At 39.8% G+C, this 26349-nt stretch overlaps 1 protein-coding gene across 1 annotated transcript in view; it reads left to right on the top strand.

Moving 5' to 3' along the window:
- vwf (von Willebrand factor) overlaps positions 1-26349 on the top strand; it is a 122017-nt gene that overhangs the window by 45372 nt on the left and 50296 nt on the right. Inside the window, exons 21-34 of the mRNA XM_059987573.1 lie at positions 2251-2385; positions 2487-2633; positions 3154-3294; positions 3398-3496; positions 4521-4677; positions 5556-5714; positions 8813-8945; positions 10230-11587; positions 13241-13360; positions 18848-18991; positions 19125-19268; positions 20407-20568; positions 20703-20749; positions 21562-21739. Of these exons, the coding sequence (XP_059843556.1) occupies positions 2251-2385; positions 2487-2633; positions 3154-3294; positions 3398-3496; positions 4521-4677; positions 5556-5714; positions 8813-8945; positions 10230-11587; positions 13241-13360; positions 18848-18991; positions 19125-19268; positions 20407-20568; positions 20703-20749; positions 21562-21739 (3124 nt within the window). The remainder of the gene's footprint in view (positions 1-2250; positions 2386-2486; positions 2634-3153; positions 3295-3397; positions 3497-4520; positions 4678-5555; positions 5715-8812; positions 8946-10229; positions 11588-13240; positions 13361-18847; positions 18992-19124; positions 19269-20406; positions 20569-20702; positions 20750-21561; positions 21740-26349) is intronic.

The following is a 26349-nucleotide window of genomic DNA, read 5'->3' as shown; positions in this document are numbered from 1 at the left end:
AAAGGTAGTAATCTCTGAATTACTCCCAGTACCACATGTTAGTCAGGGCAGGAATAGGATGATAGCACAGATGAATGAATGGCCGAGGAACTGGTGCAGGGGACTAGGGTTTCAGATTTCTGGATCATTGGGACCTCTTCTAGGGAAGGTATGACCTGTACAAAAAGGAAAGTTTATACCTGAACCTGAGAGGAACCAATCTCACTTCAGGCAAGTTTGTTAGAGCTTGGGGTGGGGGGGTGGGGTTTAAACTAATTTGGCAGGGTATTGGGAACTGTAGTGATAGAGCTCACAATGGGACAGTTGATATACAAGTTGATGCTCTGTACAGAGAAACTGTGAGGAAGGACAGGCAGATGATAGGGCAAATTGTAGTTAGTAGGATGAGTTGAAGTGTAACATGGGGACAAAATGATAAAAGGAGATAGATATAGGACTGAAGGCATTATAGTTGAATGCACACTGTATACAGAATAAGGCAGATGATCTTGTAGTTAGAGATTGGAATGTATGACATCGAGGGAGTCACTGAGTTGTGGCTAAAAGAAGATCATATTTGGGAGCTATGACCTTCATTGTGTCAAAAGGGCAGACAAATAGGCAGAGGGGATAGGATGGCTCTATTGGTAAAAAATGAAATCAAATCCTTAGATGGAGGTGACACAGGATAAATCTTCAAAAATGAAGAAACACGCAGGAATTTGAAACAGCTCACTCTTTCCACTGCTGATCCCTTGATGAGGACTGGTGTGTGTTCCCTCGACGTTCCCTTCCTGAAGTCCTCAATCAATTCCTTAGTCTTACTGATTTTGAGTGCAAGGCCGATGTTGCGTGACCATTCAAGAAGCTGATCATCTCACTCTTTGCAGTGCCTAGCCACACAGGTGTGGTTGTAGGGGGAGTGAAACACTGGGTTTTAGGCACGAATCCTTGAGGTGTACTGCTGTTGATTGTCAATGAGGAAGAGGTGCTATTTCTGATTTGCATGAACTATGGTTTCCTGATGAGACAGTCAAGGATCCATTTGCAGAAGGATGTATGGAGACCCAGGTTGTGGACCTTGTTGACTAACAACTACAGCACAAGAGTAGGCTCTTTGGTCTCTGATGTCTGTGCTGACAATGATGCTAATTTAAACTACACTTCTGTTTGATGTAATCTACTGTATATTCCTCCATTCCTTGCTTGTTCATATATCCGTCTAGGTGTGTCTTAAACACTGTTATTGCATCTGCTTCCTCTACTCCCCCAGCAGTGCATTCCAGACACATACTTTTTTCTGCGTGGGGAAAAAATGCTACCTAAAACATTTCCTTTCAACTGGTTCCCTCTCACTTTAAACCTCTGCCCTGTAGTTTTTGACCTGGGTAAAAGTCCCCAACTATCTACTCTAGCTATGCCACTCAGAATTTTATAAACACAATCAAGTCACCCCTCAGCCCATGAAGTTCCAGAGAAAACAAATCTAAATGTGTCCAACCTCTCCTTACAGCTAATATTCTTTAATCCAAGTTACATCCAGGTGAATCTCTCCAAAGTCACCACATCCTTCCGATAATACAGCTCTCAAAACTGCACACAGTACATGAAATCTGACGACTGGACCAAGGTTTTATATTCCAGCAACATGACTTCCCAGCATTTACATTCAGCACACTGCCGATGAAGGCAAGTCGGCCGCACACCTTCTTTGCCACCCTGTCTCCTCCTGTTACCTCTTTCACGGAGTTATGGACTTGCACCCCAAGATTCCTTTGTACATTAACGCTCCTCAGAGTCTTGCCATTCATCGTATACTTCCATCTTGTCCCTACCCAAAAGGAGTTTCCTGTGATTCAGATTTTCCTTACCTGTGAATATCTTAAGGAGTTGCACTTGTTTACAGACCATCCCCACGTTATGAGTATAGATTTATGGACAGCCAGACATAGAATGAGTTCCTGTAATATTATTAAATTCAGAAGTATGACATACTTACATATGTTCATTTGTACAGACTGAAGAACCAGCTTCCTCTTGCCACTTTTAGAAATTGTTATTTTTGATTGGTCTATATGCTTTTGACGCCATTCACTGTAATCCATTTGAGGTATGGTTACCATATTGGTGATTTATGTCTATGTTCTCATGAATTGACTCATGAGTTGACTTATGGATAGCTGTAAAAGTGGAATCCATCCACTACTAAGGTCTGCCTGTACATAGTTTTTGAATGTTTCATTGACTTTTAAAGTTTCTCTTAATCTTTAGGATAGCTGTGGTGAAAATAAAGGAACATTTCGCATCTTAGTAGAACACAGTGGCTGTGGATTGCCAGGAGAAGAATGTTTAAAAGACATCACCATATTATATGATGAAGGAGTGGTGGAACTATATGAACGAGAGGTGTGTATGGAGATTACTGCTTCTTAGATAAATGAAGCAGTTTGTGATAATTAAACATTTCTTATTTAAGGTAATGCTAACATTAGAATTTCTTTAATTAGGTGACAATCAAAAAACCATTTAAGAATGGAGCAGACTTGCAGATATTTAATTCTGATCTTTACTACATCATTGTACTGAGTAATACAATTTCGATACTGTGGGATAAAGGCACTCGAATCTCAGTTCAAGTTCAGGGCCAGTATATGGTAAGTTGATGTCATTGATTAGTTTTTATTTCCTGGTTTCTTCCTTCCTTTCTCTTTCCTCTCTCTATCTTCTAGACTCCCATTTTTTCCTTCCAGCTGTCCATCATTTTTTCCACCCACCTTTTCTTTTTCTCTTTATTCTTTTCTTATATTGTTTCTCTAATAAACTGGAAATTATTTAAATAGTCTTTTATTTAGCAACAAACAAATGCCCACCATTTTGAACATTTTAACTGCCTGCCAGAGAGCAGTTTGAATTCTTTGAAGTTAGAGGGAACAGTCGCGACAGGTGATAAGCCTTGATCCATTCAAGGTAATTATAAGAGCTAATATGTTATATTCTGTGCAATCCTATATCATAGAGTCAGATGTCGGACAGCATAAAATAAATGTGAACAATTTATTGTTTTACTGTTCTAGTAATTCTTTACTTTAGGCTATCTAATCCAATGGTTTTGAATAAAATATTAATGTATTTTTTCTCCATCGTTGTTTATTCCATTGTCATTCTGTGAAACAGGGTAAACTCTGTGGATTGTGTGGTAATTTTGATGGAAATAAAAATAATGATCTGCTGGGCAGTGCCAATCAGCTGGAAATTGACCCCATTGATTTTGGGAATTCGTGGACAGTGAAACATTTATGTGCCGATGCCATTCAGGTAATCTCTTGATCTACACTAACAATGGAATTCTGTTAATGTTGTGCTTAGAACAAAAAAACTACTTTCAAACTGATTGTTTTGATCTTATTCCACTTCCCAGCCACCTCCTCCATGCAATGGAAACAATTTGAAGCTAGAGAATGTTGAAAATAAATGCGACCTCATAAAAAGTAGCCTGTTCAGTGAGTGTGCACAGCTGGTAAGAATCCTTCCTTAGTTTAAACTGATTGCATTAATACTTCACAAATAGTTTGCTCTGGCAGAATAATTCTACAGAGAGGAACTGTGAAATTGTTTCATCCTGAGATTGTTTTCTCTTAAGTATGTGCAGCGTCATTTCCCAAAGCATATTTCTACCAGTGAAAAAATTATAATGCAAACTTATTACAGTTGCAAAAGAACACCACTAATATATACTACATTTTGTGCTTTAGCTAAATGCCCTCTTAACCTTGGCATTGATATTTCAACCTGTTCAAAGCAGACAGTGTGGCTCAAAATAGAGAGGCATCCTTTTAGAACAGAGATGTGGAAAAATCTCTTTAGCCAGAGAGCGGTGAATCTCTGGAATTCATTGCAATAAGCAGCGATGAAGGCCAAGTCTTTATGTTTAAGGCAGACATTGACAGATTCATTCTTAATCAGGACATAAAGGGATACCGAGGTAAGGCACGATGTTGGGGTTGACAGCAAAAATGGAATTTGTTCCTGTGGTCTTATACCTAACTGTCACCAACACCATAGCTCAGTGAAACCCAATCAGATGTGCTGATGGAACCCAATATGCAGTTGATAACCATTTTACTTGAAAAAAGAGGTGGTTTCCAGTGAACCCAGAACAGTTACTAATGTTTTTAGCTTTATAGGATGTTCTCTGACTACAGATGAATACTTGAAACTAAAAAAACTTATGGAGAGTAGATCTTTAAAAATATTTAAAATGAAGGTAGATTTTTTTGACAGACTGGGAAAGTCTTGAGATGGGGGGCGGGGTGGTTGGCTATGGGGAATTGAAAAGGAGATGAGGCCTACAGTAGAGAATCAGATATCATATTAAATAACAAAGCAGCTTTAAGGGAATAGGTGGCAGAACAGTGCACTTATTTTCTCGTACTTATATTCAAAAAAGACCAACGGGAATTCAGTAAAGGATCTGTGCTTTTTCCTGTTATAATGAACTATTGATGGAATCTTTCCATTCTTTAATTCTATGCTTTTCTTAGATTGACCCCCAACCTTTCTGGGAAATCTGTGTCTTTGATGCCTGTTCCTGTGATTCCACAGGAGACTGTCTTTGTCTTTGCAATGCTATAGCAGCCTATGTACATGAATGTGCACAGCAAGGCATTCTTGTCCAGTGGAGGACAGATAATCTGTGTCGTAAGTAAAACTGATTTAAAAATAGATTTTGAATTAGAATTACTTGTTATATAAAGTCATGGCTCAGGCTCTTTAATGTGGTCTAACATTGGCAACAAACAATGGTAGTGGATCACAATGCATGTCAAACTAGTTAGACATTTTTGAAAAGTTTTGAAAGGTAACTATGATATATTAGGTAAATACAATTGTCAAGGGATCTGTTATTTATAAAGTAGAATGTGTAATGTTGATGATAAAACATGAATGTTCTGTTTACCCCAAGTTAAGTAAATAAACTTAAAAAGAATAAGTTCGCCTTAATTATTTGATGAGTTCTTAACAGAAATAGAGGGGATAGGTTAAGGGTGAGAGGTGAAATATTTTAAGAGGAATCTGAGGGAGGACACCTTCATTCAGGGTCCTGACAGTGAGGAAGGAGCTGCCAATGGAAGTGATAGATGTGGGCTTGGTTTTAACATTTAAGAGAAATTTAGTTAAGTAAATGGTTGAGAGGGTTACGGAGGGCTATGGTCAATGTGTGGGTCCTTGGGATTACAGTTGAACATGGACTGAGGGTTTTGGTGCTCTATAACTACATGATTTTTTTCACTGCACTGGAACAGATGAGAGCATCTCAATTTTAAATTCCTGATAGGAAGGGATTCTTTATACCAAAGAAATGTAGCCACAAAAACATGTTCCTGGTCATGAAGACCCTAAAACAGGAATTATTACCTCCATTGGTAGCCCTTTAATTTTGTTGTTCACGTTGTTTATATGTGACAATGGAGGCACATTTGTTGAAATTCCGACGGGTTTGGCAAAATATTGGTAAGTTCTTGAGTTGCAGTACAGCCTAATTGACTGGCGTCTGTTTTTTCTTCTGTTCATTGAAGCTATGAGTTGTGAAGATCTAAATTCTGGACAGGCAGAACATGTGTGTGAGTGGAGATATAATGTGTGTGCATCTGCCTGCCCTCGGACCTGTCAACATCCAGAACCGCAAGAGTGCCCTGTGATGTGTGTGGAAGGATGCCACGCACACTGTCCTTCAGGTCGGTTGGCAAATGAATCGCGAATTCAAAATGTTTTAAACTATGGTGTTTTTGTTAACCCTTGCCATGTACACCATATAAATTTATCATAAACATAGTCCCACAAACACACTGAACAATTAGCATGTCTGCTGTAGGCACCTTTAAGACCACGGGAGACTGCTGACTCCATTCTAAATGTGTGAGGTGGCTGAGGAGGACAATGGGGATTGTTCCACAGTTGGAGCAGGTGTCCAATGGGACCAGAGGCACAGAGTTTGTGAAATGTTGCACTCCTTCCATTCTTCATATTGGAAATCTGTGTGGCCTTATGCCTGAGATTCTCAGTCCCATCTGAAATACTTCTCTACCTTGAACAGTCATGGACCAGGGGTTCCCAAGAGTTTGTATGGATATGCTGTTGTTTTCCAGGTGGCACTGTGCTCATTTCCATTAAAACCTATCTCCCTAAAAAGCACCACACCATCCAATGGGTGAAAACAACTTAGCCCCCACTATTTTTAACTGCTCACAGTTTTTAACAGATTTAGAGACTGCATTTCATTACCCTGAGTGGTAAAAGAGGTAAATCCGGAAATGAGATCTGTGCCTCAGTCTGGCACGGAAGTCAGGTTGGGGGATTGATTCTCATTTTGACGTCACCGGCGGCTGCCCAGAGAACTCGCAGTTCAATATGGACACCCGCCAGAGGAGGAAGGTATATAGATGCAGTATTCTAAAAAGCTGAAATATCTATTTTGCCATTTCTTTAAGTGTTATTTGTTAGACTGGATCGAATCTGCATCACAGTCTTGATCCATAAAGAAAATATTTCAAAGTTCAAAGTAAATTTATTATCAATAGATGTGTATGTCACCATATACTAGATGATTCATTTTCTAGCAGGTGCAAAGTAACACAACTCAATGAAAAATTACACACAGAGGGTATATTGGTTGTTTGTCCATCTTTGTGTGTAGTTTTTAATTGATTCTATGGTGAATGCCCACAAGGAAATGAATCTCAGGTTAGTATACGGAGACACATACATACTTTGGTAATAAGTTTACTTTGAACTTTGAAATAATGTCCTTAAGGGTCAAGACTGTAATGCAGACTACATCAGAAGTCAGTTCTGCGGTGAAGCTGAGAATAAGGTTTTTGTCAACAGATGAGATGAATCAGGGAAAAGGTAGGTGATTTTAGAGGAGTGGAGGTTGGAAGGCAAGGTTGAGAGCATTTATGCCCAGAAGCTTAAGCTGGAGTTCAACTGGATGTTAAGCAAATATTTTGTTTCTGCTGAAAGTGTTGGTCCAGGAGAGAGAAATTGGTGGTTTGACAAAACTGGGAAGTGGAGGAAGTTCACCCAATAGTAGATGCCAGGAATCAGCCTGAGATTCGTCATGAAAAGGTAAAGTGGAAGTTCTGCACTTTCTCACAGCGAGGCAATGGTTCACAGCACCTCAATGCCTTACAGGTACTTCTGGGATTTCTGTCCTTGCTGCTGGTATAATGGAAATAATTTTCACACAGAACTTAGGGTCCATTTTGGTCATAGAAAGCATGAGAATAAAAATAGATGTACCACATTCTACAGCCAATTCCTCCCATTTAGCCTGATTCATTCAAATAAATTTGCCAGCCAACTATGAAAAAGTACTTCCCACCTTCTTTTGGCATCCAAGTTATAAGAATACTATCCAGGACATTTGTAGTGCTGTGAAGTTTATTTCAGGTTCAGGTGCTTAAGCAAAAAGATGTATTTGAAGATCTCTTTGAACCTATGCTGTCAAAACATGGTGTTTCTTGACCGAAGATTTGTGCATTGGGGTATAGCAGAACTCCAGACGTCTCTACCATTAGATTATCCCAGTAATATTACAACATTTTCACAACAGCATAACTAAAATGAACTTTTAATGTCAAGATCAACTCCTCATTACGGAAAGTTTAGGATCTGAAGACAACAGCAAAAGGTTGTTGGTACTGGAAATCTGAAATAAAACTGATCATGCTGAAGATATTATTTCAAGATTCAAAGATTCAAACACAATATTATCAAAGAATGTATAAATTAGTCAGCTTGAGATTTGTCTGCTTACAGGCAGCCACAAAGCAAGGAACTTGAATAATCCAATTTAAAAAAAATCAAAAACCACTGCACAGAGAATGAGAGCGATAAAACACACACTGTGCAAACAAAAAAGGCAAGCTAACAGCATCCTGAACCAGACTGAGTCACAACTCCACTCCCAGAGTGGTTGGATTAGGCCCAGTTCAAGCCGCAGTCCCCAGTTTTCACACCAGTGGGGCAGGAACGCAGAGAAGCCAGACCAGTTTACAGCCTTGGTGGAGCGGAGAAAGGAATGAACATTCGCAGGACAGTGAGCGAAATCAGCTCGACCCTCACCTCCATAACTGACACTATAGGCTTCCAGTCTGTCTGTGCTGGCATTTAAATTGCCGAAGCACCGAGTAATGGGTCTGGATCTAGGCGCCCTAGTGTGCCTGGGTCTGAACCAAGTCGGCTTGGCAATTGGAGTGATCTAACCTAGCACCCAGATTAGGTGGACAAGAGTGGAAACTCTTCTGCATGAACTCCTCTCCAAATTACTCGCTCCATCCCTGGTGGCAGTACAAGCTCCGTCTGTGACCCCAGTGGTTCAAACTTGGCCCAACGGCAAATCCCCACAACCAGCCTTACTTCTGCCTACCTTCTCACTGTCTGTGCTGATGGTTCGCCACAATTTGCTTCATGAAACAGGTCATGCTCTTAGTCGAATCTCTTGCCTTATGATTTACCAGTGAGCTGTCACTCATCTTTGGTAACACCTTCTCAAACCAGAAGTCAGGTACTGAGAGGGCCATTTTGCACATGTGCGGAGGGAAGCTCCAATTATTGCTTGTTCATCAGACCTGAAAGATTGAGGAGTTTGATATCTCCAGGACTGAGAATTAACAAAAGCATTTTCACATACTCAGCAGTAAAATGAAAATAAAGAAAAGGCCTGATGGTAGAACTAATACAAACTAATACAAACATATTACCATAAACAGAGTGGTTTGACAAGCCATTGGCAGTAAAGTAATACATCTTTTTGTTTTGCTATCATGTATAGGAACCATACTGGATGAAAATTCACAGAAATGTATTGATCCTGGATTGTGTCCAGTTTGTGTCATTGATGAACTACGCATTCCAGATGGACAGACAGTTGTTCTCAACAATGGAACAGAACGTTGTCAGAACTGGTATGCTCACTCCCTTAGACTAAGTTGCAAACACTTCCAGATGCTTACTTCAGTCTGCTGCTTGGGATTACTAATTTAAGATTACGAGTAACTCCATTTAACAAATCTTTAAGACTCTTGACTCTGGGAGAGGCCAGTATTTACTTTTGTAGCCATATAGTGTCTTGGCAAGGGAACATACTTAATCATTTTCTAGCACCCTTTTCTTCATTTACTACTTCTGGAAAGTCATTGTTAAAATTGATTTTATGAGACTAAGTGCATTAAGTATTAATCAGCAGTTTAGAATTTTTGTTATTCTGTGTGTGTGTCTTTTTGTATATGCTGCTGCACTAATAAGTGTAATTGGATAATATGTTTATCTCTGATTAAGATGAAAGTTCCTGAGATTTTTTTAAAAGGCACAGGTACACCAAATTCTCCATCCCTCCCGATCACTAGTCAAACCAACGCCAGGTCATCAAGTCATGAACAGTTGAATGAGCCCAGTAGCTGCACATTTTGAACAACTGTAAATGGACCCACTTTTCTGAGTAATGCCAGAATCTTTTTCTTTGTTAGATTTACTCAGTACCACTGTAAAACTTTGATTAATCCTCTTTCCAATGATTTTGGAACCCCAGTGTTTCAGCATGTTACTCATGAGGTAATGCTTCCCACATAATCCACTGCTGCTTTTGTACATGCACTCACTTTAAGCACAGTTCCTGTGCTCTCTTTAAACTCATCAGGGCCACATGCCTAGTACTCTCTTTAAAATTAGCGTGCTTACTGGAAAGCTTTTTGTCATACTCTGTATCTGATGCACCATCAATAACTCACACTGAGACGTAAGGCGAGATATCGGCTTTTATTGACTGGAAGAAGGAACCAGGAGTGAGTGTCTATCATACAATGTCCTGGAGACTGAGGCCGAGCGTCAGGCCTCAGATCTCCTTTATACAGGGGCCTGTGGGAGGAGCCACAGGAGCAGTCAGCAGGGGGCGTGTCCCGACAGGCACATAGTTCACCACAGTATCATCTTCAAAAAATGTATTTTCAAGTATTGATTGGAGAACAGCCAATACTGCAGAAAATCTGCCAGGCCAAGTCCATCAAAGGTTATTACAGGGTTTTAATACTGTGCTCTTAATGGGATATCAGATATGATACTAGAAAGAACTAGTAAACACACCTCATGCTGTGCAAAGGGCTCTGTTCATTGAATGTCTATTTGTAACAGTGTAAGTGGTGGTGATGTAATGTATAACTTACGCTCTTTCCTTTTCATGTGTGCTTCATCAGCCTGTGTACTGGAGTATCTTTGTACTGTACCCATTGTGCTGAGCCAACACCAGAGCCAATTCCAACCCCAACAGAGGAAGCTATTGAAATAGTCGATGGCTGCCACAGGGTTATGGAGCTGGCATTCTTGATTGATGGCAGTAAATCATTCTCAAAGAAAGAGTTTGCCGATGTGAAGAAGTTTGTGCTGTCCATGATGGAGCAGATGCAGATTGGTCAGTCCAACATACGAGTCGCCATGTTACAATTCCACTCCAGCATCAGCAAACAATTTGACCTGTGGGAGAAGAAGAGTGTAAGAGAACTGAAAACATTGGTGAGGACCATGAAGTACATTGGTGGTTCCAAATCAAACCTGGCTGAAGCCTTGAAGTATACGTCAGTTCTTGTGTTTGGAAAGGATTCGAGGAAGAAAGTGCCCAGAGTAGCCATACTTGTGACAGCAAGCCCCTCATCTACTGTGGTTAAAGGAGTTTCACAATTAATTTCCAAGAGAAAAGTCTCTGTGATCACAGTGGGGATTGGACCAAATATAAACCTGAAGGAAATAGGCTTGATCACTGCCAAGTCTCCTGGAGGGAAATCGTTTATTCTGAAAAGTGTTGCTGAGCTTAAAGATTTCAGGACAGATATCTTAGATTATATGTGCAGTCGTGGAGCCAGGCCATCAACCCCTGCTCCTGTGGTAACCGTAGCTCCAACAACAGCATCAACCACATCTCCATCAGTTACCCTTGCAGTGATCACCACCCCAGACTCTGGTGAACAAAAAATGCGTGATGTTGTCTTCCTCCTGGAAGCTTCCGATAAGGTGGGAGAAGATAATTTCAACAGGACCAAAGAATTTGTTATTAAAATGATTGAACAGTTCAAAGTGTCAGAAGACACCACAAATGTTTTTGTCATCCAGTACGCAGATTCTGTGAGCGAAGAGCTTCATTTTACAAAAATTCAGAGTAACTGGGAAGTGATTGAAAGAATAAAGCAAATGCATTTCCATGGAGGAGAGCAGACCAACACAGGCAGAGCCCTACAACACCTCATTGAGTCGACGTTAACCACTCATAACGGTGCAAGGGAAGAGGCGCCCGACCTGGTCTTTATGATAACCAGCAACCCTCCAACAGACAGTATTACAAATCCTTTCAACACGGTCAAAGAACATGGTGTGGAATTGCTCCCAATCGTTGTTGGTCCTGACATTGATGTGAATGTATTCCCACCTCCCATTGTGAAGGCTACCTACGACAATATTCTTGAAATAGCTAGCACTGTTTATAAAGAGTGTTGTCAGTCAGAAAGTACTACCCCAGCCACCACCATCGCTATTACAGAAGGTGCAATACTGCCATCGTCAGGTGAGATCTGTTAATAACAGCATTTTGCCATTTACTAGTTTATATTCCACCAAAGATGCTTTATCTAACCCTATCTGCAAATACTATACCAGAAATGCATCAACTTACTAATACTTGCAGTGGTGAGTAAACTATGTAATGAATAAATGACCCATATAATTATTCACTGATCAAATGACTGCTTGATAGATGCAGGAAAATAATTTGTTTCCTCTGATAAGATTGGAAATCCACTCCTCCATTCACACCTGTTTACCCTGGAGCTGGGCAGGTTCAAAACACTATAGTCACATGTTTTGGACTTTTTTTAAATGCTCATTCACTTCAACTGCAATTCGCTTGTTTACTGGGGAAAATTTCAGTGGATAGTTTTAGGCTGATGGATTTTCACCACAACCAGCCATTGCCAAAGAAAACAGCCTCTAAACAAGTGTAAAGGTAGAGAATGTCGGTCTGAAAAAGTCCTGACAGAGTGCAGGAGACGTACATTAATTGACGCAGGGATGTGATAATCAGTCATGGACAGACTCAAAACTGCAGTGGAAATAAAATGTGGTTCCTGCATGGTAGCAGAAAGTGAAAGGCGGAAGTGAAGATATAAAATATTTTTAAAGTAAAATATAAAATATAAAGCCTCCCTTGATCTAGAAATATTTGCATCTGCGCTCAACATGTATACAGTAAATCAGGCTTTCAGATTGCAGGTTTTCAGACTTTCACAAGTGGAGCATATGTTCATGTTATGAGACACTGGTGTGCATTTTATGGTCTTCAATAAACTTAGGGTTCCTGGGACAATTATGACCAATTATTTTTCATTTCAAAGTTAAAACATCCAATAAAATGAAAATGTTTAATTGGTGGAATCGAAAGGTCTTTGTCCTGGTCTAGTATTGGAGCATTATTGCAGTGCGCTATAGAGCAATAATAAATAAATTGGCCCAGCAGTCCTCTATGAATTAATATTAGCAATTTGTTAATACACGTGGGAGAAATTTGTGTTTTATTGATGTTACCTTCCTGTTTAATAATAGAGATTTTAATTTCATTGGGTAGAGCAGCTATGGAGTTTTGTCCACACATCTTAGGTTCAAAGATTCAAAGTACATTTGTTATCAAAGTATGTATGCAGTGCACAACCCTGAGGTTCATCTTCCCACAGACAGCCATGAAACAAAGAGACACCATGGGACCCCTCAAAAAAAGCATTCAGAATCCAAAGTGCAATAGCAAAAACAGGTCGCGCAAATAGCAAAAAATATGAGTGAATAAAGCAAAATACAAAACATCAAACCACTAAGTCATTGAAACCATGGAGGAAATTATTAAAAAAACCTAAAGAGAAATCCTGGATCTCAATTTTCTGCCATTGTTATTGTAAATATTTATTGTTGTCAAAATCGTCCAATACCTTCAAATGTCATATAAAATAGAGCCTCCTCCTATTCCCACACCATTTAGATCTAAACTGGCTCAGACGTTTTTATATGTAAATTTAATATTGATTATACATGCTTTAAGTCTTGTTAAGTATATGGTAGATCTTTAAAATGCATTGGTGTGAAAGATGAATGTTGTTTTATCAGAAGTGCTTGATCCAAGATTAGCTGGTTGCAGAATATTTGGAAGTATAATTCTATTATTTTTCCATAGATTTATGTGCTGAGCCAATGGATATTATCATCCTTCTTGATGGCAGTGAAAACATCAGAAAAACACAGTTCGAAGAAATGAAAAGCTTTGTGAGGTCATTGGTCAAGAAGGTGAAAAGAGGTCAGTGAAGGGAATAACAGTATTGCACATCAGAACAAACTACAAATCGAAGCAGTAAAAACACAGTAAAATTAATGAGCAGTGAAACAGGCAATGAAAGTATCTTATGGACGTTTTTCTTTAATCAAACATGACATTAGATTTTGTTCTTCAAGTTCCAGTGTCCTAAAACTTAGTGCATTTTGAAGGCTCCAAGTATCCTTCCTCTCTTGTCTAACAAATAAAATTGGATTAGTATCTCATTGATATGAAAGTTGTACTCTTGAACATTAACATGAGATTCTGCAGATGCTGGAAATCCAGAGTAACACACCCAGAATGCTGGAGAAATTCAGCAGGTCAGGAATAAACAGCCAACATTTCTTGCTGAAACCCTTCGTCAGGATTGTGACAAAGGGGCTTGGTCTGAAACATCAACAGTCTAATTCTCTCTATGCCTGACCTGCTGAGTTACTCCAGCATTTTGTGTGTGTTACTCTTAAACACTGCAACCCTCTTTACTTACAATCAAAAGTACAATTAACGTGCAGCATTCTCCTCAGTGAGGAACAGAAAAGTGATGTATTTATTAAGCTGAGCTGGACTGAAGGTTTCAATGAACAAGGAGATTTGGGTGTTTTTGCATACCAGTCACTGAAAGAAAATGTTAAAGATCAGCAAGCAATTGTTTCTGTCTGCTGTCAGTTTGTACTGGACAGCATTCTTCTGTGTTATTATGTAAATAAAAACAAGAAGCCAAATGTTTTGCTGCTGTTCCTCTCAAGAGAATTTTATGAGGAACAGGAATGTTGGATCTTGCTGAGACCATACTTGGAGGATTGCATGAAAATTTGATTTCCTTAACCTGAGAGGGATATTTTTATCGTAGAAGGATTGCATCCGAGGTTCACCGGACTGATTCCCGGTCTGGCATGTCTGCTGTATAAAGGGTGATTAAGCCAATTAGGTTTGTTTTCACTAGAATTTGCAAGAATGCAGGGGGATTCTCAAAGAATTTGATTAAATTCTGACTGGGCTAGATAAACTGCATGATTCATTGATGTTTTTCCAAGCTGGGTGGTCAAGAAAGAGCAGCCACAGCCTCAGGTTACTGTGCAAGACATTTAGGACGAGAGATGGAGGTACCTTCTCTCAGAGGGTGGTAAAGCTGAAGGATTTGCTACTACAGAAGGCAGTTGAGGCCAAACTACTAAATACTTAAAAAAAAGGATGCAGATAAATTCATTGATGCAACAAGTATGAAAGGGCATGGGGAGAGAATGGGAATAAGGAGATGAGGCAGGTGATTGGCCATAATTGCTCTGAGTGCCAGTGACTGCTCAAAGGACTGATTAGCCTACCCCTATTGTCGACCTTTCCATGTAACAAGCAATCACTTTCTGTGAGTTTATCCTTCCATCCTACCTCTCTACATGTCAGCTTGCTGCTATTCAGTGTGCCATTAAGATACACGGTGATGCTTTGTACGCAGCTTTAGGTCCGACACATCCAGGTTCAGGAACAGTTATTACCCTATGACCATCAGATCTGATGTTGATAATTTCATTCACCTCAACTCTGATACCACCAACTACAGATTCACTTTCAAGGGCTCTGCAACCCTCAGTCTCAGTAATTTATATGTATATTGGGATTCTGGTTAATGAGGGCAGTTGGGGCTAGTATATTTTGGCCCAATTAAGTAGCTCCCACAATTAGCCAAAGGTTCATGGATATAATTAAAAAGGTATAAAAAAGAAAAATTACCATTTAACCGAGAAACAAATTATGCATTTAAAGAAAATACAGAGCAAATTAGAACACTACCAAATAATACTACAGTACAATAAAACTGTGTTATTTCCTAATATTTATTGATGGAAGAATTTATCCAGTGTATGCTGCCAAGGTCTTCTGATTGACTGAAAAATGAACAAAATTAGCGCAGAAATCTGGTGCAGATAATGTACTGCCTTCATTGGTGTCCTGCATGAAAACCATAAGATATAGGAGCAGAATTAGGCCATTTGGCCCATTGAGTCTGATCCACCATTTCATCATGGCTGATCCAATTTTCCTCTCAGCTCCAATCTTCCGCCTTCTCCTCGTATCATTTCATGCCCTGACCAATCAAGGATCTGTCAACCTCTGCCTTAAGTACACATAAACACTTGGCCTTCACAGTGCCTATGTCAAAGAATTCCACAGATTCACCACTCTTTTCTAAAGAAATTCCTCCTCATCTCCATTCTAGAAGGACGCCCCTCTATTCTGAGGCTGTGTCCTCTGGTCTTAGACTCTCCCACCATAGGAAACATCCTCTCCACATCCACTCCATCAAGGCCTTCCAGTATTTGATAGGTTTCAGTGAGGTCACCCGTCATTCTTTTGAATTCTAGTGAATACAGGCCCAGACCATCAAATGCTTTTCACATGACAAGCCATTCAATCCTGGATTCATTTTTGACAAACTTCCTTTGAAACCTCTCCAAGATAAGGGGCCCAAACCTGGTCACAATACTCCATGTGAGGCCTCACCAATGCTTTATAAAGTTTCAACATTACATCCTTGCTGTTATATTCTAGTCCTCTTGAAATAAATGCTAACATTGCATTTGCCTTCCTAATCACAGACTCAACCTGTAACTTAAACTTTAGGTAATCCTGCACAAGAACTGCCAATTCCCTCTGACTTTCAATTTTCTCTCCATTTAGAAAATAATCCATTCTTTTACTTTTTCTAGCAAAAGACATGACCATACACTGCCTAACACTATATTCCATCTGTCATTTCTTTGCCCAGTCTTCTCATTTGTCTAATTCCTTCTGTAGTTTATTTACTTCCTCAAAACTAACTGGCCTGCCACCTATCTTAATATTGACTGCAAACTTTGCAACAAACTCATCAATTCCATCATCCAAATCGTTAACATGTAATGTAAAATGAAGCGGTCCCAACACAGTACCCTGTGGAACACCACTAGTTACCAGCAGCCAGTCAGAAAATGCTCACTTTATTCCCACTCTTTGCCTTTTGCCAAGCAGCTGCTGCTAGAATCTTTCCTGTAATACATGGGCTCTTACCTTATTAAGCAGCCTCATGTGTCGCACCTTATCAAAGAAATCCTGAAAATCCAAGTACATGACATCAACTAATTCTCATTTGTTTATTCTGCTTGCTACTTCTTCCAGGAGTTCCAACTGATTTGTCAGGCAAGGTTTTCCCTTGAAAAAACCACTGACTACAGCCTTTTTATCGTGTGCCTCCAAGTACCCTATATCTCATCCTTAATAATCGACTCCAACATCTTCCCAGCCACTGAGGTCAGACTAACTGGCATATACCAATAACAACACACACAAAAAATGTTGCTGGAACACAGTAGGCCAGGCAGCATCTATAGAGAGAAGAGCTGTCGATGTTTCGGGCTTAGACCTTTCGTGTTGTTGTTTGAATTTCCAGCATCTGCAGATTTCCTCGTGTTTGCTCTATCTGGCATATAGTTCACTTTCTTCTGCTTCCCTCCCTTTTTGGTGACATTTGCAATTTTCCAGTCTTCCAGAACTATTCCAGAATCTAGTGATTCTTGAAAGATCATTACTAATGCCTCAATGATCTCTTCAGCTACCTCTTTCAGAACCCCGGGGTCTACTCCATCTTGTTTAGATGACTTATCTACCTTCAGACCTTTTAGTTTCCCAAGAACATTCTCTCCAGTTGTGGTAAATTTACACACCTCATGATCCCTGACACCTGGAAGTTCCACGATATTGCTAGTATCCACCACAGAAAAGATTGATGCAAAATACCTTATTCAGTTCATCCACTTTCTTGTTGTCCCCCATTACTAACTCTCCACCATTTTTTTCCATTAGTCCGATATTCACTCTCACCTCTCTTTCACACTTTAGGTATCTGAAATAACTTTTGGTATCCGCTTTAATATCATTGGCTAGATCACTTTCGTATTCCATCTTTATCTTTTTTAATAACTTTTTAATTGCCTTCTGTTAGTTTTCAAAACCTTCCAAAAATCCTCTAACTTCCCACTAATTTTTGCTGTATTATATGCACTCTCTTTGTCTTTTATGTTGGCCTTGATTTCTCTTGGTAGCTATGGTTGTGTCATCTTGCCTTTAGAATACTTCTTCCTCTTTGGGGTGTATATATGCTGAACTTTCTGAATTGCTTCCAGAAATTCCAGCCATTGCTGTCCTGCTGTCATCCCTGCCAGTGTTCTTTTCCACTCAATTCTGGACAACTCCTCTTTCATGGCTCTGTAATTCCCTTTACTCCACTGTAATACTGATATCTATGACTTTTGTTTCTCCTACTCTGATCTCAGGGTGAATTTGACCATATTATGTTTTTTTTTACCTTAAGGTCCTTAATCAATTCCAGTTCACTGAACAACACCCAATCCAGTATAGCTGATCCTCTAGTAGGCTCAGCTACAAGCTGTTCTAAAAAGCTATCTAGTATGCAGTCTAGAAATTCCTCTTCCTGTGGACCAGCACCAGCTTGGTTTTCCCAATCTACCTGCATATTGAAGTCTGCCATGACTATTGTAACATTACCCTTTTGGCATCCATTTTCTATGTCCCTTTGTAACTTGTAGACCACATCCTTACTACAGTTTGGGGGGTGGGGGTTCTGTATACAACTCCCATCAGGGTCTTTTTACCTTTGCATTTCCTCAGCTCTATCCACAATGATTCAGCACCTTCTGACCCCATGTCACCTCTTTCTAATGACTTAATTTCATTTTTTTTAACCAACAGAGCAGTGCCATCTCTTCTGCCTTCTTGCCTGTCCTTTCAATACAATGTGTATCCTTGGACGTTATATAATCTTTCAGCCATGATTCACTGAACATTATACTTGTCAATCTGCAACTTCGCTGCTAGTTCATCTACCTCATTCCGTACACTCTGCACGTTCAGATACAACACCTTCAGTCCTGTATTCACCCTTTTTGATTTCATCCAGTTTTTATGTTGCAAGTCATCCTGTTGACTGCAATTTTGCCCTTTCAACAGCCTCTCCTTTCTACACATTGCCTCTGTTTACAAACCAGCCACCTTAACTTCATCACTATTATTCCCCTTCCCTGTGATACTTCTTGCATTTAAATATAGGCAGCTCAGGACACTGGCTGTACCATGATGCCTAACTGTGAGACATTACCAACATGTGCCCCCACAACCTCTCCATTAACTGTTCTGGCCCTTTGGCTCCCATCCCTCAGCAACTCTAGTTTAAGTCCCACCATGCAGCAAGCAAACCTTCCTGGTAGGAGAGTAGACCCCCTCCAGTTCAACTGCAAGCCATCCCTTCTGTACAGTTCCCACCTTCCCTGGAAGAGAGCCCAATGATCCAAAAATCTCATGCCCTTCCTCCTACACCAAGTCTTTAGCCACATATTAAACTGCTAATCCTGTGTTTTTAACATCTTGCTTGTTTGACCTATCTATTTTACAATTTTATTTCCCTTTTTCCTGTTGCAGGGTCAAATGCGACTCATATCTCCATCCTGCAGTATGGTCGGGTGAACACACTGGAAATGATTTTCAACAAAAACCAGGAAAAGGATAATCTTTTGGATCTGATCAACAATATCCGACAAAGGGACCCTGGGCCAAGTAAAATAGGTAGCATCTCCAGTATTAAAGTTATCTGTGCTTGAACTTGTCACAAATATTATTTTTGTGTTTAATATGTCTTCAGATAAGTGCTTGCAAATGAGAAAGCACATCCCAATAATGTCTTTGTAATCTTCTGTAGGAAGTGCACTTTCCTTTGCTGTTCAATATGGCATCACTGAAGCAAATGGAGCAAGGGCTGGGGTCCCAAAGATTGCTGTAGTATTAGTTACTGATACCTCTGTGGATAATGTTGAATTGGCATCACAAGAAGCAATCATAACAGGTATGCCATTATAATATATTGTACTGAAACTAAAATGATCTTCAGACATGGAACACTGAGGAATGCTGCCTCTTAGTTAAATTGATGCCCTTGCTGTCCTCAAGTGGATGTAATTGATCCTTTGGCAGTCTACTGTGAAGAGTAAGTTCTAATGTCCTTGCCAATATTTATTCCTCAAAAAAATCTCACTCAGTTTATGTAGCCACCAGTACGTGGCTTCTTTGTAGAATGTGTTTCATGCATAATTGATCCTACATTTCCAATATTAAACGGTTACTATTTACTTAAACCAATCACCCTACTTGGGCTTAGGCCAGCAACAGCAGCTCAGCAGGGTCCTCTGTCCTGGGCCAGTCTTCTAAATTGTTCCTACGTGTAGCCCATGTCTTTGGTGTATCATTCCTCTCCCAGCCATGAGGTATTTGGAACTTCTGTTATTGTTTCTATAGCTCTGGATTTTAAATGGATGGGGTTGCCAGGCCCACACACAACCCTCCTTCTTTTGCAGCCATGCTTGGGACTGTCCTTGGTGGAGTTAAACAGCTACTACACTTCAGCATTACTTTGTTAGCTGACAAGCTCTTTGTGCATCTCTGAGATAGCGGCCTAAGCAGAGATTAAGTGGGAGAGCGGGTTGATGGCATTGGTCCACTGGGAGCTGGCATAGACCTGATGGTTCTGGAGAAAGAAAATAAATAATTGCACAACCATCTTCTATGTTAAATTCACTTGTAAACTCTCTGCAGCATTAGTGTCAGTAATATTTGGTCAAATAAAACCTCTGCTTATATTTTAGCATAATCAGAAGACAAGCATAAAATTGTTCTCATACGCCAGACTCTGTTTTTTGTGACTCTGTTAGTTGATGAGACACAAGCTCTGTCAGAATCTGGAATAATGCCATTTATTTGATTACTTCCTTAAGGAAATAACATAACAGTATTAAGGAATATTACAAGGAATTTTCATTAAATAATCGTCAGAATGATGTGACAAACTTAATGTAAGAAGCCAATAAACTAGTTTATGATTTGTGCTGTTTCCATTATTTTTATCTTAGACACTTCTGCTTCTTGCTTATTTGAGAAATCCCAATGTCTTGAAAGATCCAATATTAACCTAACTTTCTCTACTGTAGGTGTTACAGTGATCCCAATAGGAATGGGGAAAAGATATGATAAGCAACAACTTTTAACATTGGCCGGGCCCAACCCTAAAAATGTGATTCAGCTGCAGAGTATGGACACTTTGCCCATGATGGTGGAACTTAGTAATGAATTTATAGAAAAAGTCTGCACAGGTGAGTCTCAAAATGAATCTTGAAATCTCATGTATAAATGTAGGGTCAGAAAAATAAAGAATAAGCATGATTTAAATTATGATTTATTGCAGCAAATCCTACAGGGTTTATTACAGTTTTTTTTTCTTTTACAGCAACTTCTCCTCAGGAATGCATAGACGACCAAGGAAATCGGCGACAGGTAGATGTTTCAAAGCTGGTCCCTATCTCCAAGCTAACTCACATTTTCTCTGCAGTATGAGCACTGTAGGCATTGAGCTTTCAGAGAATTACTCCCATCTTGTCAAAATAATTTGGACAGAAGTGCAGTAGCAACTTCACATATACATGTTACATGGCTTCTGCCCCCATTTTCCAGTGAAAGGAAGCAAAGAAAATCAGAGCCCCACCAAGAAGAAGTGTATGGGATTTTCACTTCAGCTCTTTGGATTGCACTCTAAAAGCGAATAAACTCTTCTTGGGCTTCCAACTGGTTACAGGTATCAATTATAACTGATCTTTTGATGACAAGCTCTGCCATCTTCATCAGGATTGAAACGCTGGTTAAAATCGATGCTTGTATTCGGCTGGAAGCCCGAGAAGAGTTTGTTTGTCATATATGCCGGGAAATCATCAGATCCTTTTTGCAGTCTAATAATTCCCAGGATTTTTTCTCACTTGTTTACAATCATTCAGCACATTTTCAACTAATAGCTTGCACCACTGGTTTACCTAAGCTAATGATCCCTAGTTCATCTTCAGGAGTTTGAAGTATTCTCAACTACACGATTAAAATTCATCTTGAACGTTAGTTTTACATCAGACGTTAACGCTCAAGTGATTTACAATACAATATGCACACAGAATCTATGACAAAGACGTTATTTAATGGATCCTGTTTTCTAAAATTTTAGCAGTTTTAAGCCATTCTCATTAATCAGTTATAAGGTTTTAAGCAAATCTCAATTTTTGTGATAACTGAAATTAATTCTGATTCAATTGCAATGTTTCCAGGCTGGGGAGAAGTGGATGTTACCTGACAAATGTCACAGCTTTATATGCAAAATGAATGGAGAAGTTGTTTCTATAAATCATAAAGTAAGTTGTGAGAATCTGCATAAACCAACCTGCAGTAACAATCTGCCCAGCATCAAAATTGAGGAAACGTGTGGCTGTAGATGGCTATGTCCCTGTAAGTATGAAACAATACAACAGTGATTCAATGTTATCTAAAGACAGAGCAATGATCTCAGTTAAAGAGTGTTTTGTTTCACTGACTAACAGTGCTCACAGAATCATGGTGTCCTTCAGTAAAGACACACTCCCCCTCCATATCTAAACAAACCATTCTGAACAATTATGTAGTAGTGGACTTTTCTTCAAGTATTATCAAGAAGGGTATTTACTTTTGGTTTAATCTACAACTGTTTATTTTCCATTTCTTTCCTTTATGCTATTTGTATGCTGATCTTCAGATTCAGATTTTTGGAATTGAGTCCTTATTTAGTAAATTCTATTTTCTGGGACATGTCCCAGGAAATTCAACAGTCAGCAGACCTGCGATGAATTCTGAACATGAGGTCCTAGATTCCCATTTATAAATGAATTTATAAAATTCATAAAATTCATATATAATATTCATTTATAAAACAATTTCTGAGCTGGCAGACCTAGAGGTATATAGGGCTAAATCTTCATCTTTACCACATGGCCATAAACTGTGGTATTTAAGACTGGTAATTTTAATACTCTACAAGAAGCCCGAGTACAACACTCCAAAGGCTATCTTAAATGTGAGAAAGCAATTCCAAGTGATGTTATAGACAAAACTGGATGTACGCCAACTATGGTACGGTTTGCAGGTCAATTCTTCTTACAAGGGAAAACCGAATATCGTAAATGCCTGGAGCAACACTTAAAATGCTGGAGGAGCTCAGCAGGTCATCTGTGGAAATTAATAAACAGTTGATGTTTACGGCTGAAACCTCACTTCAAGACTGGAAATGAAGGGGGAAGATGCCAGAATAAAAAGGTAGGGAAGGAGAAGGAGGCTAGCTAGAAGGCAATAGGTGAAGCCAGGTGGGTAGGAAAGGTAAAGGGCTGGAGGATAGGAAAGGACAGTGGACCATGGGAGAAAGGGAAAAAGGAGGGGCACCAAGGGTGGGGAGTCATGGGGTGTTGATAGCAAGATGAGCAGAAGAAGTAAGAGGCCAGAGGCCAGAATAGAAGAAAAGGGAAATGGGAAGAAAAATATATTGGAAAGAGAAATCAGTGCTCGTGCCATCTGGTTGGAGGCTATGTAGATGGCATATGAGGTGACTCACCTCCACCCTGAAAGTGGCCTCATCGTGGCAGAAGAGAATGTGGGTTTGAATTCAACTTTTAAGAACAATTTGGATTAGTACTGTACATAGATGGAAAGGGTATGGAGGGCTATGGTCCAGGTGCAGGTCAACGGGACTAGGCAGAATAATAGTTCAGCATGGACTAGCTGGCTGTATGGCTTATTTCTGTCCTATGACTATGACTCTAAAACAAAGCAGTTCTTATCGAGGAATTTGCAGTTTCAAGTTCCTGGGTATCAACATCTCTGAACAAATATCCTGGGCCCAACATGTTGATGTAATTATGAAGGACGTGAACAGGCAGCTATATTTCATAAGGAGTTTGGGGAGATTTGGCAGGTCTCAAAGACGCTAGTGAATTTCTATAGATGCACAATGGTGAGCATGCTAATTGATTCCATTACTGTCTGGCATGGAGGCACCAATGCACAAGTTTGGAATAAATTGCAGAGGGTTGTAAATTCAGACAGTTGCACCATGGCCACAAGCCTCCTAGGCATCGAGGCCATCTTCAAATGGCACTGCCTTATGAAGGCAGCAATCTTCAGAAAGAGCCCTCACCATCCAGGATGTTCCCTCTTCTCATTACTACTAACAATGAGAAGGTGCATAAGCTTGAAAATGCATACTTGTTGTTTGAGGAACAACATCATCTCTTTTGCCATCAGATATCTGAACAGTCCATAAACCTTATCTCACTATCTTGCTCTCTTTTTGGCACTATGTGTTTATTTTTTTACATATTCTTACTGTAATTTATGGTCATTTTATGTACTGTGTTGTATTGCTGCCTCAAAGCAACACATTTCATAATGATATACATCAGTGATAATTACCCAATTCTGATCCTGATTGAGGGTAAGGTTGTTAATGTGACATCACATAAGAGTGTAAATTGGCTCCTTGATGAAAAAGGATACAACAGTTGAGCTTAGTGAGGATATTTCAGGAGGACGCACAGTGAGGCCAACTTGGGTAGAAACTGAGAAAGAAGAAGGGGGGAGACACTCTGATGGGATTTGCTATTGGCCTCCCAATAGTCAGCAGAAATTGCAGGAGCAAATATGTAAGATTGGAGCTAGATGAAAGCTAGATGTATTAGTGGGAGATTTTAACTTTCCTGATATTGACTGGCAGTAAGGCTCATCAGTAATATTTGTGAAATGTGTCCAAGAAGGCTTCCTTAGTCAATATAGAGAGTGCTTTACTGGACCTCCTCCTGGAAAATGAGGTGGGGCAAGTGGCAGAAGTACTCTGAACTTAATTTTATCTGTTTTAACATAGTTATGGAGAGGGCTATGACATCTTCACGGGGTAATATCCTGAACAGAAGCAGAGCAAATTTTGGACCATTTAAGCAGAATCTTGCAGTGGTTGACTGGGCGAGATTGTTTGCTGGAAAGGAGCAACTGCTAAGGGGAACACCTTTACAAGTATAATAGTTCAGGGCCTACAGTGAAGGGCAAGGCTGGCTGCTTTCAGGAAACCTGGCTGATAAGAGATATTGAGGCTCTGATTCAGCAAAAGAGGGATGTATATACTGCAAATAAGCAACTGGGAACTAGTGAATCTCTTGATGGTGAAAGAGAGAGAGGTTAGGAGGGTAAAATAACCTTATGCGAAGGATCTGGCAGGCAAAGTGAGGCAAACTCCCAAGAGATTCTATATGTACATTAAGATTAAAAGGTATAGCTGTCTGTGTTTGTAGCCAAAGGAAATGGGTGAAGTTTTTAATAAACGTTTCTCTTCAGTTTTTACTGTGGAAGAAACAATAGAAGCTAGGAAAATAAGGGAAATATTTATGTTGTCTTGGACCACAAACAAATGAGCAGGGAGGAGGTACTGAAGGCCTTAAAGCTCATTGGGTTTCATAAATCCCTAGTGCCTGACGGTGCATTCTCAGACCTTGTGGGAAGCTAGAGAAGAAATTGGAGAGGCCTTTTCAGAGACTTTGGCTTCACCTCTGGCCACAATGAGGCTCTGGAGGACTGAAGAGGGGCTTATATAGGACATTTGTTTAAAAACAGAGTTGTGCAGAGAAGCCAGGAAACTACAGGCCAATGAGCCAGATGTTGGTGGTGGGTAGTTTGCTGGAGAGGATTCTGAGGGACATTTTAAGTAACAGGGTCTGATTCAAGACAGCACGGTTTTGTAAGTGGGGAGTCATGCCTGTCAAATCTTGTGGAGATTAGATTAAAGGGGCATCTGGATGAGCACTTGAGTCACCAAGGCATAGTCAGTTACAGGCCAATTGCTGATAGGGAATGGTATTTGATGTGTATGTCATGGGCATGGTGGGTTTGACTATCACAAAATGAGTCCTCTTCCTGGCAGCAAAATAAAACAGTGATTGCATGTCAAAAATAATTCATGATTCAGAAAAATATGGCTTAAAAATATATATGTAAAATTGAGTCTCACAATCAAGAAATATACACTAAGTGGCTACGGGGAGGTACCTAATAAAGCGGCTACTGAGTGTATGTTTTGTGTTCTTCTGCTATTGTAGCCCGTCCATTTAAATGTTCAACATGTTGTGCATTCAGAGGTGCTCTTCTGCACATCACTGTTATTATACATGGTTATTTGAGTTACTGTTGCCTTCCTGCCAGCCAGTGTTTTGTTTATCACACCATTCTCTGTAAAGTCTAGAGACTGCTATGCACGAAAACCCCAGGAGATCAGTAGTTTCAGAGATAATCAATCCAGCCCATCTGGCACCAACAGTCATTCCATGATCAAAGTTACTTAGATCATATTTCTTCCCCATTCTAATAGTTGGTATGAACAACAACTGACCCTTTCAACCATGTCTGCATGTTTTTATGCACTGAGTTGCTGCCTCATGATGGGCGGATTAGATATTTGCATTAATGAGCAAGTGTACAGGTTAACTACCTAATAAAATAGCCACTGAGTGTTACTGTGTAACTCATTTATTGCAGATCATGAACACCCAATCTTCTAACTCTGAATTAAACTGGTGCCACATGTCTTAACATATTGGGATTGATATTTCGCCATAGTGCTAAATTTTCCAATAAGTTTGATTGCTGTTCTGGATGAATGTTGTTGAGTTGTTAACTCATGGCAACCCTATGAGTAGTATAGTAGTTTAGAGTTTTTGTGGCAAGATACAGGGGCTTTCTTCTGTGCAGATTCTGCTGCTGCCCAGGTTGGGCCCCTGCTGGATTCGAACACAGGACCTCAACGTCCTACGCTGATACCACTACACCACCGGCCGGCCTACCAATAAACTTTATCATAATTTCATATCTTAAATTACGAAAGGATTTCAAATGTCAGACACAGAAATTGTTCCATTTCAGGGGAAGTCTAAACCAAATTTATACATTCATCACTACTTGTCAAATGTTGAAATTTCCACCACAATGAGATTAATTGTTCTGGAGAAGCTGGATAAACACACAAATGGAAATAAAAAGGATATGTTGTT

The sequence above is a fragment of the Hypanus sabinus genome, chromosome 13 (genome assembly GCF_030144855.1).
Source record: "Hypanus sabinus isolate sHypSab1 chromosome 13, sHypSab1.hap1, whole genome shotgun sequence".
Taxonomy (NCBI): domain Eukaryota; kingdom Metazoa; phylum Chordata; class Chondrichthyes; order Myliobatiformes; family Dasyatidae; genus Hypanus; species Hypanus sabinus.
The sequence above is the reverse complement of the archived record's forward strand: the minus strand, read 5'-3'. Positions and strand labels throughout refer to the sequence as shown.